Source organism: Physeter macrocephalus, chromosome 9 (genome assembly GCF_002837175.3).
Source record: "Physeter macrocephalus isolate SW-GA chromosome 9, ASM283717v5, whole genome shotgun sequence".
Classification (NCBI taxonomy): domain Eukaryota; kingdom Metazoa; phylum Chordata; class Mammalia; order Artiodactyla; family Physeteridae; genus Physeter; species Physeter macrocephalus.
The window spans coordinates 98645253-98661543 of record NC_041222.1 but is presented as its reverse complement, the minus strand read 5'-3'; the positions used below and the strand labels follow the sequence as shown (position 1 = coordinate 98661543).

General features: G+C 40.5%; 1 protein-coding gene across 3 annotated transcripts in view; it reads left to right on the top strand.

Moving 5' to 3' along the window:
* INTS9 (integrator complex subunit 9) overlaps positions 1-16291 on the top strand; it is a 112421-nt gene that overhangs the window by 69488 nt on the left and 26642 nt on the right. For all 3 annotated transcript variants that reach the window (XM_028494225.1, XM_007115107.3, XM_007115108.4), the window contains 2 exons: positions 11937-12048; positions 14516-14696. In XM_028494225.1, coding sequence (XP_028350026.1) covers positions 11937-12048; positions 14516-14696 — 293 coding nt within the window. The remainder of the gene's footprint in view (positions 1-11936; positions 12049-14515; positions 14697-16291) is intronic.

The following is a 16291-nucleotide window of genomic DNA, read 5'->3' as shown; positions in this document are numbered from 1 at the left end:
GCGGAGCGGCTGGGCCCGTGAGCCATGGCCGCTGAGCCTGCGCGTCCAGAGCCTGTGCTCCGCAACGGGAGAGGCCACAGCAGAGGAAGGCCCGCAAAGCACAAAAAAAAAAAAAAAAAAAAAAAAGAATGTTTGGAGAATTGAGGCCAAAAAAAGTACAGCATCCCAAATGGAAAAGGAAGGGAACTAGCCTTTACTGAGCACACCGTCTCAGTATTAATTTCTTAAATCGATCTAATATTCAGCAACCATGGTGAATTCTCATAGTAATTCCGATATTTATCTGTTGATGATAGTATCTGCAAAGATGTAACAGTTTTGTCACTAAGCTTCCAATCCTTGTATCTTTTCTTTTTCCCATTTTGTAACTAGGCTCTCTAGTTCCATGTTAAACAGAAGTGATGATAGCAGCATCATTGTTTTATATCTGAAGGGAATGCTTTCCTAGTCTCTTCATTAAATATGATGCTTACATGTCTTTATTTGTCAGGTTAAGGAGTTTCTCCTCTGTTCCTAATTTTCTGATTTTTTAAAACCAGATATAGGTGTTATTTTTATCAAATACTTTTTCTGAACCTGTGAGATAATCATGTGATTTCTTTCATTGAGACCATTAATGTAGTGAATTGTAATGTTAACTTTTCTCTCATGTAACCGTCCTCGCATTCCTGGGATAAATCTTACTTGATCATATAATTTATTCTTTTTAAAATACCTTCCTTGGGCTTCCCTGGTGGCGCAGTGGTTGAGAGTCCGCCTGCTGATGCAGGGGACGCGGGTTCGTGCCCCGGTCCGGGAGGATCCCACATGCCGCGGAGCGGCTGGGCCCGTGAGCCGTGGCCGCTGGGCCTGTGCGTCCGGAGCCTGTGCTCCGCAACCGGAGAGGCTACAGCAGTGAGAGGCCCGTGTACAGAGAAAAAAAAAAAAAAATACCCTCCTGGAATCATTTGGTCAGTATTTTATTGAAGTTTATAATCTGTATCCATAAGTGAAAAATGGACCCATACATTATTTTCTTGTACTATCTTCATTTGTTTGGAATCAAGGTACATTAGTCTCATCAGATGATTTGGGCACCTTTCCCTCTTTTTCTGATGGCCAGAAATTTACAAGATAGGGATTATCTTCTTTTGAAAGTCAGATTCCCCATAAAATTGTCTAAGTGTGGGATTACCATTTTAATTTTTTTCATAGTTATTGAATTATATTTTCTGGGTCAAAGGTATGCCAATTTTGCAGAAATTTGTCCATTTTTCCTAGGTTTTCAAAAATCATACACATGGAATTATATGTGTACAATTTATATTTTAAACTTTTGTGTAAGTCTATTTTCATTCTAAATTTTTTTTCATTATGTCTTTTTTTTTCCCCCCTTGTTCAGACTTGCCAGAGGTTTGCCTACATTACTGATTTTCTTCAAAGAAAAATTTTTGCTTTCAATGGTTTTTGTTGTATTTCTATTCTCTGTTCTGCCCTTTATTATTTCCTTCCTTGGGTGTACCTTGCTGCATTTCTTTTAATACTTAGCTCATTTGTTTCAGTCTTTCTTTGCTCTCCAATAAGTATATTTAAAGCTGTCAGTTTCTCTCAGTATCATTTAACTGTTAAATGTTGATATGAAGTGCTTTGTCTTTCATATCTAAGTATATCATAATTTCCTTCTTAATGTTCCTGATTTAAATAACCAAAGGTTATTTTATAGTATACTTTTGTTTGTAGTCTGTCCCAGTATGGTTAGACTTAGCGTTAGTTAAGACTTTTGTCATGTTATACTTACATTTCAGGATTCTTTTCTAATTTTCTTTTACGTTATAATAAGAGTATACTGATTCTTTGAAATTTGTTTAGGCTTACTTTGAAACACAATCCTTTTTGGTAAATGTTCAACATATGTTGGAAAAGACTGTGTATATTCAGTGCTGAGTGAAAATTTTTTTCTGTATGTATTTATTCATTTGAGTCTGTTGTGTTTTTACATCTCCTATCTTTCCTTAGCTACCAGTTTCTGAAAAGGATGTGTTATTTGTTGATTTATCTATTTCTCCTTATAGTTTTACTGATTATTGCTTTTTATATTTTTAAGCTGTATACTCAGGGATATATATGTTCAGGTGATCATTGTGTCTTATTGATCAATTATTCCTTCTATCAGGATGTTTTCTTTTTTTTCCTCTATCAAAACTGCATTAAAAGCCAGGAGACTTTTTCCCCTTCCATACTTGCCTGCTAGTGTTTTTCCATCCCCCTTTTTTTTTTTTTTCCACTCTTTCTGTGTCCTTTTCTACTGAATCCCTTGTAGACAACATAGTAAGGGATTTTTTTTTTCCTTTTTCAATCTAGAGAGTCTCTTTGATTAGTGAAACCGTTTATGTTTCTTATAATCACTATTGTATTGGGGGCTTATTTTTGCCATCTTCATGTTTTTTTAGTTTACTTCATTCTTTTTCCCATGTTTTCTTGCCTTCTTTTAGAAGTCTAAATTTCTTTCTGCAAGTTTGAAGACATATATATCTTTTAACGTTTTATTTTATTTTGGAGTAGAGTTGATTTAACAATGTTTTATCAGTTTCAGGTGGACAGCAAAGTGATTCAGTTATACGTATACATGTATCTATTCTTCTTAAAATTCTTTTCCCATTTAGGTTGTTACATAATATTGAGTAGAGTTCCTTGTGCTATACAGTAGATTCTTGTTAGTTACCCATGTATATTTTATTTTTATTCTTCCGGGTTATTCCTTCATTTGTCCTTCCTGTGAGTATCTTATCACTCTCTGTATCTCTCCCTCCAGAGCCACACCTTCCTCTTGTCCCTCCCATCTTTTTCCTCTTCCTTCCTCCTACCTTCCCCCAATGCCCACCATTTTCAGTAGTGTCTAGAAATTTAGTCCCAGGTTATTTAAAATATATGTAGGGTGGTGAATATATTGCGTATTTAGACAACAGTGAACTCTGTTTTTTCTTTCTTCCCAACCTTATTTCCCATAAATCTCATAAGCCTTCGAGATTTACTCTTCTTTTTTCAAGAACACTTGAGGAATGTTCACCAAGAGGTAAACCTTATGAGGCCATGAACTACTAAGAACATCTTAGTAGATGGGTGGTGGCTATCAGGAAGAATGAGACTAGAGATGTTTTGAGAGCAGGAAACTTCTCTCCATTTGGGAGCTTCTGCCTTAGAACAGTGGTTCTTAACGTTTTGTGGGTCATGGACCCAAAAGCCTGGTGGTAAGAATTTGATGAGAACTTTTTTTTTTTTTTAATCTGCACACCTACACAAGATTTTACATTTATTTTCTGGAGACTGTGAGTTTATAGAGTCCTCAGAAGCCCATTGTTATTCATCAGGTTAAGAATCCCTGACTTAGAACTTTGGAAAGAATCTTTTTTGTAAGAAAGAAATTTTTTTTTAATTAATTGAGAATTTCTACCCAATCAATTCCCTGAAGCTTCTGATGTTCACAGTGGGAATTCCTTCTTGCCCTTGGGGTTGGAGGAGGCTGGTAGCTGGCCTGAGAGAACATTTCCTTCTACCCCACACTGCCCATATTTACTCTGTCTCCCCTTCCTGATCCTTCTCCCTTTGGAGTTCAGGGAGATGCTCCTCCTGGTTTGTTTTCCTGAGGTCTTAAAGACTTTGGCGGTAATAAATGTAGATTCTTCCCTTAAATCTAAAGAAAATATCTTAAATTTGGAGTCCTTGAATCAGGTTTTTAGAGCTCAGGCAGTTGCTTGGGTAGGTTTGTTTTGCTCTGTTTTGTTTTTTATATTTTTCTTCTTCCCTCTGAATTCCCCAAATGTTTTGTTATTGTTTATGCAATTCTTTAATCTAGATGCTCTGCAGTAAAAGGTTTTTTTAGCTTTTTGGGTTTTCTACTGTATTTTATTTTATTGTAATAAATCAGTGACTTGCTCCAAATCTTCATGTGGATGTACATGTTAGCATTTTTCAGCTAGTCCTTAGTCTTCTGATGGAAATATCTGTAGGCTGTTACTTCTCCCTCCAGGCCTGGCTTCATGGGGATCTTACAGTCAATCAGGTTCAGTCCCTGGGAATTTTCTAGGAGTGTCAGACTTACCCTGGTACAGAACTGGGGGGTTAAAATCACATGGTTACCCTCATGCACAGAGCAGAGCTGGGGATGGAGGTCAACACATTGTCCCGCATCCACAAAACTCATGTTAATATAGGTGGTTGAGGCTTCCTTTGCTCCCCTGATAACCTGGTCCCTATGGAACACCTGGGCTTCAATTCTGCACTCCCTTATGTAGCATCAGAGCCCACTGCGTGAGAGCCAGGCCTGGGCTGAGTGTTGACCTGTCAACAGGGGACAACCTGAAAACTATCACTTCTCTGGGCCTCAGTTACTCTACGGAGACCAGATGACTGACATTCTCCAGCATCACATCTCCGTACAGCTGTCCCTGGGATATGTCCACGAAGGGCCCACTCTTCCTGAGTAAAGGACCCAGCCATGTCCCCGAAATGTTATTTAGGAAAAATGTCTGGGACAAACCTCAGCATACAGTTCCTTCCTCAGCTGCCAGGGCTGTGGGCAGGAAGCTTGTTCCTGTCCATGGATGCAGCCCCAAGTTGTCCCAGAGCCTCAGGTTGGTCCTGAGGAAGCAAAGCTCTGTTCTCACTGGCAGCATAGCACCAACCAGTAAAAGTTAAACTTGATATATTTGGGGGCAGGAGCAGTGAGGAAGCTGAGCTACACACGGTTTGTGATTGGTTTGGAGAATTGGGCTCAATAAGCAAATCCCATGAAGCGAGGAGGGAGAGACTGAACAACTTGCTGGACTCCTGTCTGTTTCTTTCCACACTTGCTGTTTTGTTCCTTCTCTGGCAGACAGCTTCTCTCTGCAGAGTATTTCCTTCTCTCAAAAGTAATATATGCTACTTACGTGCATTCGTTAGTTTATTCATTCCTTCCTTCCGTCATCTAGTCTGCTGTATTTCCTAAACCCCTGCTTTGGGCAGTGAAATGTGCTAGGCTGTAAGGGCAACATAGATGGGTAGGTGCTGGATTTACACAAGTTATCATAGAGAAAGAAGATGAGTGCACACAGGACTTTTCTCCAGGGTACAAGTGATTGATCCTTTCAGATTAGAAATCCAGTGAAGTGCTATGGGATTCAGAAGTGGGGTGCACCCCTTCCTGTTGGGGATTAGGAGACCTCGTGGAAGAGTGGGCTTTTAATTGGCCTTAGAAGGCTGGATATGATGTGCTTCATGATTCCAAATATATTTCCTACTTTCTCTCATCAAAGAAGCATAGGTCATTGGGTCATTAACTTTTTCACTGATTCCTCCTTTTCTGCCTTTAAGCAAATCGGAGGGGTTTTAATATGGAAAAAGGCTTTCAGAAGACTGTCTCATCACTTGCTGCCATAGTCTCTCTCTTAACCATGATGAGATTTCTCCTATTCACCTTGTTCAACTCAGTCTGTGAACATTACTTTCTCATCTTTTACCTCCTGGATTTATTTCACATCTCTAGCTCAACAGTGATCAGTTTCTGGTCAAGCTTACTTTTTCTGTTTTCCACAGCATCTCACAGCTGCACCATTCATCAGTCTCTTGTTGACATTCTTTTTAGTCTAGGCTTCTGTAGCAATCTTTTTGTTGTTGTTGTATTCCTCTTCTTGCTCTACCTGATCTTTTGCCGTATTACAGGGTGAATGCACCATAAACTTAACCTTTCCCAAACTCCTGAGTTGTACAGGTAGGAAGCTCTTCACTGCATTTTGTACTTCTCTTGTCTTTGCCCCTCTCCCACGTTTCTTAGTGTCCCTCCAGCCTTGGCCCTAGACCCACTTCTCTTTTCCTCACTCCAGATGAACTGACATTTCTGTTAAGTACTTTGATGAAGGTACCTTGCAGATCTCCATATACATCACATGCCACTGTTTTATCTTTAAGCTCAGATTAAATCATTTCCCTATCCTCAGAACACCTGCAGCTTGCTGATGCTGGACTTATTATTGCCTCCTTATTCTTTTAAATCACTGCATCCAAATTTCCCTTTGACTGCCATTTCTGACTTCAGATTTTGGAGCATGTTAAAGTCTGCTTTCTCCCTTGTCCTGTATATCCAATCCATTGCCCAAAGTCTGTTAATTGTTTTGTATGATGTGTAGATCTACTTCTTCCAGCTCCTCAAATGCCATGAAATTGTAATTTTTTTCCCTTTATGTCTGTCTGGACTGCCTTCAAAGTGTTCTCCGTCTGTTTGGTCTCACCCCGCTTCCTTCAGCTATTGTCTGTGTTTATTGTTAAAAAATGTCATCCTCCGGCTTGAGACCATTGACTCCTTATTGCCTAGCCTATCAGTCTTCCCGATTCTGACCTTTTAGGCCCTTAACCAATAATACTTTCTTTTTCCTAATTTCTTTTCTCAAATAAATCCGTTTGGCATCTACAGGCTACCTTCCCCTGCCCTCTGCCCTCCCTGGCCCTCCTCCCGCTGTTGACATGCTTATCTCATGTTCCTGACTTGTAGTGCCTATTTCCTAGCATGGAATGTTTTCTGCTTACCAGAATGCATGTTCTTTTCATGTGTTCATTTATTCAATGAATGTTTATTTACTATTTGCTGTGTGCCAGGCATCTTGCCAGGAAGTAAGGATACAAAGTCCTTGCTCTCAGGGAGCTTCATAGTCCCATGGGGGACACAGACAGGTAAACAGGCGATTACAATTCAGTGTGGTCGGTGCTGGGATAGTGAGTCTTGGAGGCCATGAGGGCACATGTAGGAGGGACGTCTTGGTGGCGGCGGGGGGGGGGGTGGGGGGGAGGGGTGTCACTCAGCCATTGCAAAGTCCACCTGAAATTGAGTCTTAAGTTCCTTAGCCAAAGAGAGAAAGAAAACTAGAACCAAAACTTCATCTGCCAAAAAGCCATGTACAAGTGACCTCCCCTGGCCTAGTGCAGCCGTCTAGTCTGCATTCGTCCTGGCACTTAGATACTCAGTGCAGACTCAAGAAATTTGAATTACATTTTTTATGGCTTTTGGAAAAATCCTCCTTTTTGATTATACATACTTGTTTTCTCTTCAACTCGGTCATAAGCTTCTAGGGCCTAGAAACTGGATCTCCTTTTTCTCATGCCCTGTGCAAAGTGTCCAGTAAAAATTAATCAGCAGAGGGGACTTCCCTGGTGGCACAGTGGTTAAGAATCCACCTGCCAATGCAGGGGACACGGGTTCGATCCCTGGTCTGGGAAGATCCCACATGCCGTGGAGCAGCTAAGCCTGTGTGCCATAACTACTGAGCCTGCACTCTAGAGCCCACGAGCCACAACTACTGAAGCCCGTGCACTCTAGGGCCCGAGTGCTGCAACTGCTGAGCCCACATGCTGCAACTACTGAAGCCTACACGCCTAGAGCCCTGCTCCACAGCAAGAGCAGCCTCAGTGAGAAGCCCGCACGCTGTAATTTAGAGAAAGCCACGCACAGCAACAAAGACCCAACACAGCTAAAAAAATTTTTTTAATTCAAAAGTATGTATATATGTTTAAAAAAATTAATCAGCAGAGCCTGAGTTGTACAGGTAGGAAGCTCTTCACTGCATTTTGTACTTCTCTTGTCTTTGCCCCTCTCCCACGTTTCTTAGTGTCCCTCCAGCCTTGGCCCTAGACCCACTTCTCTTTTCCTCACTCCAGATGAACTGACATTTCTGTTAAGTACTTTGATGAAGGTACCTTGCAGATCTCCATATACATCACATGCCACTGTTTTATCTTTAAGCTCAGATTAAATCATTTCCCTATCCTCAGAACACCTGCAGCTTGCTGATGCTGGACTTATTATTGCCTCCTTATTCTTTTAAATCACTGCATCCAAATTTCCCTTTGACTGCCATTTCTGACTTCAGATTTTGGAGCATGTTAAAGTCTGCTTTCTCCCTTGTCCTGTATATCCAATCCATTGCCCAAAGTCTGTTAATTGTTTTGTATGATGTGTAGATCTACTTCTTCCAGCTCCTCAAATGCCATGAAATTGTAATTTTTTTCCCTTTATGTCTGTCTGGACTGCCTTCAAAGTGTTCTCCGTCTGTTTGGTCTCACCCCGCTTCCTTCAGCTATTGTCTGTGTTTATTGTTAAAAAATGTCATCCTCTGGCTTGAGACCATTGACTCCTTATTGCCTAGCCTATCAGTCTTCCCGATTCTGACCTTTTAGGCCCTTAACCAATAATACTTTCTTTTTCCTAATTTCTTTTCTCAAATAAATCCGTTTGGCATCTACAGGCTACCTTCCCCTGCCCTCTGCCCTCCCTGGCCCTCCTCCCGCTGTTGACATGCTTATCTCATGTTCCTGACTTGTAGTGCCTATTTCCTAGCATGGAATGTTTTCTGCTTACCAGAATGCATGTTCTTTTCATGTGTTCATTTATTCAATGAATGTTTATTTACTATTTGCTGTGTGCCAGGCATCTTGCCAGGAAGTAAGGATACAAAGTCCTTGCTCTCAGGGAGCTTCATAGTCCCATGGGGGACACAGACAGGTAAACAGGCGATTACAATTCAGTGTGGTCGGTGCTGGGATAGTGAGTCTTGGAGGCCATGAGGGCACATGTAGGAGGGACGTCTTGGTGGCGGCGGGGGGGGGGTGGGGGGGAGGGGTGTCACTCAGCCATTGCAAAGTCCACCTGAAATTGAGTCTTAAGTTCCTTAGCCAAAGAGAGAAAGAAAACTAGAACCAAAACTTCATCTGCCAAAAAGCCATGTACAAGTGACCTCCCCTGGCCTAGTGCAGCCGTCTAGTCTGCATTCGTCCTGGCACTTAGATACTCAGTGCAGACTCAAGAAATTTGAATTACATTTTTTATGGCTTTTGGAAAAATCCTCCTTTTTGATTATACATACTTGTTTTCTCTTCAACTCGGTCATAAGCTTCTAGGGCCTAGAAACTGGATCTCCTTTTTCTCATGCCCTGTGCAAAGTGTCCAGTAAAAATTAATCAGCAGAGGGGACTTCCCTGGTGGCACAGTGGTTAAGAATCCACCTGCCAATGCAGGGGACACGGGTTCGATCCCTGGTCTGGGAAGATCCCACATGCCGTGGAGCAGCTAAGCCTGTGTGCCATAACTACTGAGCCTGCACTCTAGAGCCCACGAGCCACAACTACTGAAGCCCGTGCACTCTAGGGCCCGAGTGCTGCAACTGCTGAGCCCACATGCTGCAACTACTGAAGCCTACACGCCTAGAGCCCTGCTCCACAGCAAGAGCAGCCTCAGTGAGAAGCCCGCACGCTGTAATTTAGAGAAAGCCACGCACAGCAACAAAGACCCAACACAGCTAAAAAAATTTTTTTAATTCAAAAGTATGTATATATGTTTAAAAAAATTAATCAGCAGAGGACCAGCACAAAGACCACAGCATCCTTGGACCTAGGCTTTTTCAAAATTTTATTCCACAAGTTTGATTGTGACTGTCAACTTTGTAAGGTATTTTTATTTGATTCTTGGACACAGTGGAATTTTCTGTTTTTGTGTGTTTAAACAAAATGTTCCCACTTCAGGCACTCAGTGAGTGACCACTGACACCAGTAATATATGCATTTGCCCTTTGGTGATGAAATGGAGATGGTGGTGTCAGCTTGGTTTGGAGAGTGTCACTAAAAGCCTTTTAAGACTACTATTTTTATAGTAGCCCTGGGAATCCACAAGAAATGTCTCCCAAGTTTTAGGGCTAAAACTATGAACATCTAGTCTGACTTGATCATGAAGTATCTTAATGTCCAGCTCAGTGGTAGTCATGTTGTAGTACTGCCCTTGTTTTTTGTTTTGGGCATTTAATTTTCAAAGGAAGGCAGTGGTAATGGCTGAGGTTCAGAGATGATCATGTTTTCAGTGCCAGAGTTTTCTCCCCACTGAGTCTTTGTTTAGAGCACTAGTCCTTAATTAACCTTTTGGGGGTCATGGCCCCAAATGACAGCCTAATTAAATCTGTGGGAAAATGTATACAGGCACACAGAATTGTGTGTACCATTTCAGGAGGTTCCTAGGCCCTCTGAATCCCCCCGTCAGCCCTGTGGATCATTAGTGGCTTGTTCTAATAAGATTCTTATAAAATTGTTGTGCTTTTAAGCTGAATATGCTATCCAGTGAAGCTTGGTCCTTTTGGTCACCGTTCCAGTTTCCTTCTGCTTGGTGTGTGCACCCAATGAACGTTCCCAGGCTCATTACACATCAGCTGCTATAAACCTCTGTACTTTACTTCCCCTTTCCTCCTTCTCTGGAAACAATGAACATATGTGTGTGTGTGTGTGTGTGTGTGTGTGTGTGTGTGTGTGTGTGTGTTGGAGAAGTGCAAATATAGGTAGGTTAGTTCTTCCTGAGCAAAGGAAAATCCCTTACACGCATTGTTATGTATCTGTGCAAATAGGAATTAGAAGCTACTCAGTGTAATTGTCACAACTGTACTTTTCCTTTATTCGTGTGAAAGAAGTATTTTTCGGGTTATAAAGCAGCTTATATAACCACACTCATGTTATTTTAAAAAATAATGAAGCCCATATATCCATGTGTATATAAAATGCTAAAGGATGATACATCAAAAGGCGTGTATACTCAGAGATAGCAATGCAGATGGTAGGTGTTTGCTGCACTGCTATTTGAAATTTTGGGGGGAAGTCTGGGTGGAACAGAAAGAACAGGGATAAGGCTTCTCAGTAAATGGTGTTTCTGGCTTTTTTCTTCTGATTTTCTGGTGAGTAGGTTAAATGAAACTGAGGAAAAGATGCATTACAAAGTGAAAGCATTGATGAGCTCTCCAGCATCTCAATCCATGGGCCTTCATTTTTTTCCCTTTCTATTCCTCTTATTAAGTACTTTTTAAATTTTTTTATGGTTTTTAAAGGTTACTTTCTATTTACAGTTATTGCAAAATATTGGCTATATTCCCCATGTTGTACAATACATCCTTGCATGGGCCTTCATTTTTGTTTCCAATTTTAATCCTGATTTATTTGGAAAAAGTAATTAGTATTTTTTTGAAATGCTCTGAAAACAAATTCAAAAATAAAACATCCTAAGGACCACACAATAGTAAACCATAGGACTTCATAGGCTACGGGAAGATCATGTGTATTAGCACATGAGACACTCAGAAGCCACTGAAGGGAGATGGGTCAAGAAATAGGCCCATTTTATAAGAAACCCAGCTCGGAGGCTTGGCTGAGGTCCAGTGCTGGTAATGGAATTGAAGGAGGCTTTACATTTCTGATTCCTAATCCAGTGTCCTTCTTTGCTCCTCTGCCACTGACTCTTAGGGAAACGCACCCCAGGTCTTTGAGTCCCAACTTCTGTATTTTCAATGTACCCTATTTCATGTACTTGGCAGAGCTGTTTTGAGAACCAGATTGTATAGTACAATGGTTCTCAAGGCATGATCCCCAGACCGGCACCAGGACCATCTCCTGGGAGCTTGTTACAAATGCAGATTTTCAGGCCCGCCTCAAACCTGAATCGGAAGCTCTGGGGGTGGGACCCAGCGATCTACCTCCAGGTGATTCAGATGCACGCTCAAGTTTGAGGGCCACCAACGATATGGGTGAGATAGCCTTTTGCAAAGAGCAAAGCATTATAGAAATATAAGATAATGTGCTTATTTTTCATTGAGGTAAAATTTATGTATAGTGAAACCCAAAGATCTTAAATGTACAATTCATGAATTTTCGTATCATGTCATCACCATACCAAACAAGACATAGAACTTTTTCATCACCCCATAAAGTTCCCTCCCATGGGTCCCCATCCCCCTTGGGCAACCGCTGTTCAGTGATAGACTTTTTGTTAGAGGAGGTGAGATGACTTGATGATGAGTTGGACATGGAAAGAGCAATAACTGTATTCTCTTTTTCCTTTACTACTTATATCTAACCTTTTTTTTTTTTTTAATTACTAATCATAGTTCTCTGTGGTTTTTCAGCCCATGGACCAAGCTTCTCTCAAAAACAGCGATGTTCTCATTCTGACAGGCCTTACCCAGATTCCCACCGCAAACCCAGATGGCATGGTGGGAGAGTTCTGCAGCAACCTGGGTATGTATCCAATGCAAATTTTAAACAGGGTGAAATGTTTTACATTTATTTTTTGGTACCTGGATTCTGTGGTATTTTTTGTCCCTTCCCTTCACACTCACACCCTCTGACACCCCCTATTAAGGCCTTTCCCCCCACTTATTCCCACCCTTCTGCTCATCCTTCAAAGCCTACTGTTGTCAACAAAAGCAATTCTTAACCATCTTAAATCTGAAGGCACAATAGGAATGGTGGTTATAACGGTAAATTAGAATTTTTAGCAGTTTATACAACAAATGCTCAACATTCGCCCACTTGATTTATGTAGAAACTCTTATTCTTCTTGCTTTCTGGTGGGATTTGGGAGTGGGTCATGGATGCTTATAGGGTAAGCAAAGTTAAAGAAGGAAAGAATCATATCTTTGCTTTGCAAATAATAGCACAGAAAAGACTGTTAATACTTTGAATTCACAACAGTGATACAGGTGAAACAGGTGTATTTTTTTCCCCACTATTTGGTTGGTATTACTTTTTTCTTCTTTTGGGGGAAGACTGAATTGAGAGACTTGTTGGGTATTTGCTACCTGGAAGAAATGTATGTTTCTTTGGATATAATTGTCAGTAAAATCTAGAAATGCTGCATTTCTTTTAGAAATGTGTAGGTTGCTTATTGTCTTAGCTTAGGCTACTGTAACAAAATACCATAGTATAAGCTTTAAACAACACTAATTTCTCATAGTTCTGGAGGCTAGGAAGTCAGAAGGTTGCCAGCATGGCTGGGTTCTGGTGAGGGACCCTCTTTCTGGCTTGCAGACGGCAGCCTTCTTACTGTGTCCTCACTGGCGAAGAAAAGCTGTTCTGGTGCCTCTTCCTCTTCTTATAAGTATGCTAATCCCATCATGGGGGCTCCACCCTAATGGCCTCATCTAGACATGGGTACCTCCCAAAGGTTCCCCCTCCTAATATCTAATTGGGGGTGAGGGCTTCAATACATGAACTTTAGGAGACACAAACTTTCACTCCAAAACTGTTGCCAAAGAGGAGTTAATGCGCTCAGGCCGCTCACCCCTGGCAACTGTAGGTGATATTATATTACCTCAGCTCTGAGGGAAAGAAGTGGTTGTCATCTAATATTTACATGGAAGGCACTATCCTTTGAAATTTCACTTGCCCTTGCCAGTAATCCTAGTCTTTTTTTGTTCTTTGCTGATTTTAAGACAAAGGTAATTTATTCTTAGCTTGGAAAAAGTATCGGACTGGTCTCAAATAGAATCTTTGATTTGTATGTTTGTTTGTGTATAATCCAGAATCATGGACTCAAAGAACTTCAGGTCTTAAAGGAACTTTACATCTAATCCACTGTCTCTCAAAGAGGGGTCCACTAACCACCTGCCTCAAGATCAGTGAGACCACTTCTCAAAAATGCAAATTTTGAGGCCCCACCACAGACCTAGTAAGAGAGACCCATAGAAAAGTTGCATTTTAACATGTTCTGACAGTTTTCAGGCAAAATAAAGCTTGAAAAGCATTGATCTAGTTCACTCCTCTCATCAGCGATGAGGAAGCTGAGGCCCAGGAGGTTACAGTAGCCTAACTAAGGTCCCATAGCTTGTGACAGAGGCGGGTCTAGAGCCAGGCTTCTTGAGCCCTGATGGCTATCTGGTCTTTTCCGTGGTTCCGTACTCTAGTAATAGCAAGTTGGCCAGTATTCCAGGCACAGCATACAGGAGAACCTGGATGTCAGAGTTGGGAACATGTAGGAGGAGGATAAAAGGCATCAGAGACTTCAAGTTCTGTACCCAAACGCTGCTTGTTTCAATCTATGTTGGAAACTGAAGAAAAAACAAACTTAAGAGATCTTTGGTCTTTTTTTAGCCAGTTACAGCTTCTAATATGATTTTACCGTAAGTTGCAATTCCTCATTTGATAACTTACTTTAAGTATTTAAAGTATAGAGGATTTTCTTATAGCCAAAACATTAATGAAAGAAAATGCCACTAAAATGAGTCAAACAGAAAAAACTTGGCCTATTTCCTTATAGGTCATTCAGCAGTGGTCAGAGGCTGAAGAGAGACAAATCCAGCAAAGTTTTGAGCAGGAGCTAAAAAGAGGAGCTTAGAGGGTCTGTCCTGAAGCTTATCTGCCATTGGTAACCTTGACAACCCAGACCCCTAACTGCACACCCTGTTCCCAGGCACTGAGACATTGGTTAAAAACTCAGCGGATCCTCAGTCAGCCTCTGGATCCTCCCACTCTGGTGCTAGTCTTCAAAAGAAGTCAATTGTTATACATACGAAGTGAATTATAGGAACAGATGTAGGAAAATGAGAGAAATGCAAATATTATTTTTAAAATTCTGTTCTCCCTGTGTTAAACTGTTCTTTTGATACTACTTTTTCCGCCCCCCTCTGGCTTCAACCTTTTTTTTTTTTTTTTTTTAATTGAAGTATAGTTGATTTACAATGTTGTGTGGCTTCAACCTTTCTAGCACTGACAGTCCGGAATGGAGGAAACGTGTTGGTCCCCTGCTACCCTTCTGGAGTGATCTATGACCTTCTGGAATGCCTGTATCAGTACATTGACTCTGCCGGCCTCTCCAGCATTCCTTTCTACTTCATCTCCCCAGTGGCTAACAGTTCACTCGAGTTTTCCCAGATTTTTGCCGAGTGGTATGTCTCTGTTCTTCCTGTGATTCAGTACATTCAAGCAGTAAGAAAAGAAAAATATTCTTAATTTTAATTTAAAAAGAAATAGAAGTAATCCTATATTTTTCTCACATTACTATGAAACCTTCATTTTGTTGTTTTTCCCTGTTTGTGATGTGAAGCTTATATTAATGAAAGCCAAATCTGTGTGATATTGCCAGGGTTTAGAAGAATTGTTATTAAGAAGGGAAGGTGGGAGGGCAAAGACGTAGCTTAGCCAGCACTTTCAAAATCAGTAACAAAACTATTATACACTTACCTTCTCTCATGCTACCCTCTATCTGTTACAAAAGCTAAAGGCTAAAAAAAGTTCAAAGCCCAAGCTCATGTTGTCTAAAATTTATAATACCAAATCTGATAGGAAAAACTAGCTTATTTTTTCATTTCAATAGTATATTTGGCAAAATCAAGTTTTACTACAGCAGTAAATTGTTTGATCAAATCCTAGGATGGGTAAATTATTGAACAATATGAAGTGGGTGAACCTTTTTAGGATTATTTAGATGGATATTTGAATCTAACTCACCTGGCCAAAAAAGTCAGGGGTAGGAGGAAATAGAGCAACTTAACTTTTACAATGGATCCAGTAGTGCCTTAGGATGGGACTGTGACATACATATATATAGGGTGTGCTTAATCCCGTTTAGTGGTGTGATAGCCGAATAGACACAGTATGCTTCTCCTTTAAAAGTAATTTGTACATCGTTCTGTACAACATACGTCTTTTGTACAACATATCCCAGCATTATAGTGTGCACCCTCCCCTCCCCACCTTTTTAAATCCAGTTTTTTTCTCTCCATTTGAGTTGTGGTGAAGGTCCTTTTTTTCTGTTTTTAGATCCAGACAGACTTCTCCATCCCATGTGCATGTTATTCATGTTTGTCCATAGGACTTTTCGTTGTTATTTATGTTTGACTTATTGTTAGTGACTGACAATAAAAAGTCACTTTTATTGGTAAGCCTTTGAATTTTATCCTTTGCTTAGAGTTTTTTCTCCCCCAACATAGGAAGGTAATCTTGAATAAGTGGTAGTCCACCCTAAGGATGACTTGCACATTTAATCAGCATGTTCTGAATTTCTTCATCCAGATCCTCAGTTAAAAATATTGAAAACTACAAGCTCCTGGACAAGCCCTTGTGGGCCCCTGTGAATGGTGTCCTAACCGGGTGTGTGCCCTTCAAGTCCACTTTTGACCCATTACGTGCTTTTCTTATTGTCAGAATGTCTGATTGGGTAGAATTCAGGACTGCTAAAATAAGAGTAGGTTGTTTTTGAGTTTTTATTTTTTGATATTTGTTTTTAATATGTGTGTAATACATGTTTAGTATAGAAAAAGATAAAAGTTACAGAGAACAGAAAAAAAAACTGAACCCATGATCCTACTGTCCAGAAATAAGATCACTGTTAGATTCTGATGTATTTCTTCTTTCTATATAGGGATCGTGCTGCATATTTAATTCTGAATCCTGCCTTTAAATTTTTTAATACTAGATTAGAGCATTATAAAATCTTCGAGACATAATTTTTGCTTGACTGCATTATTACATCATTAATCCT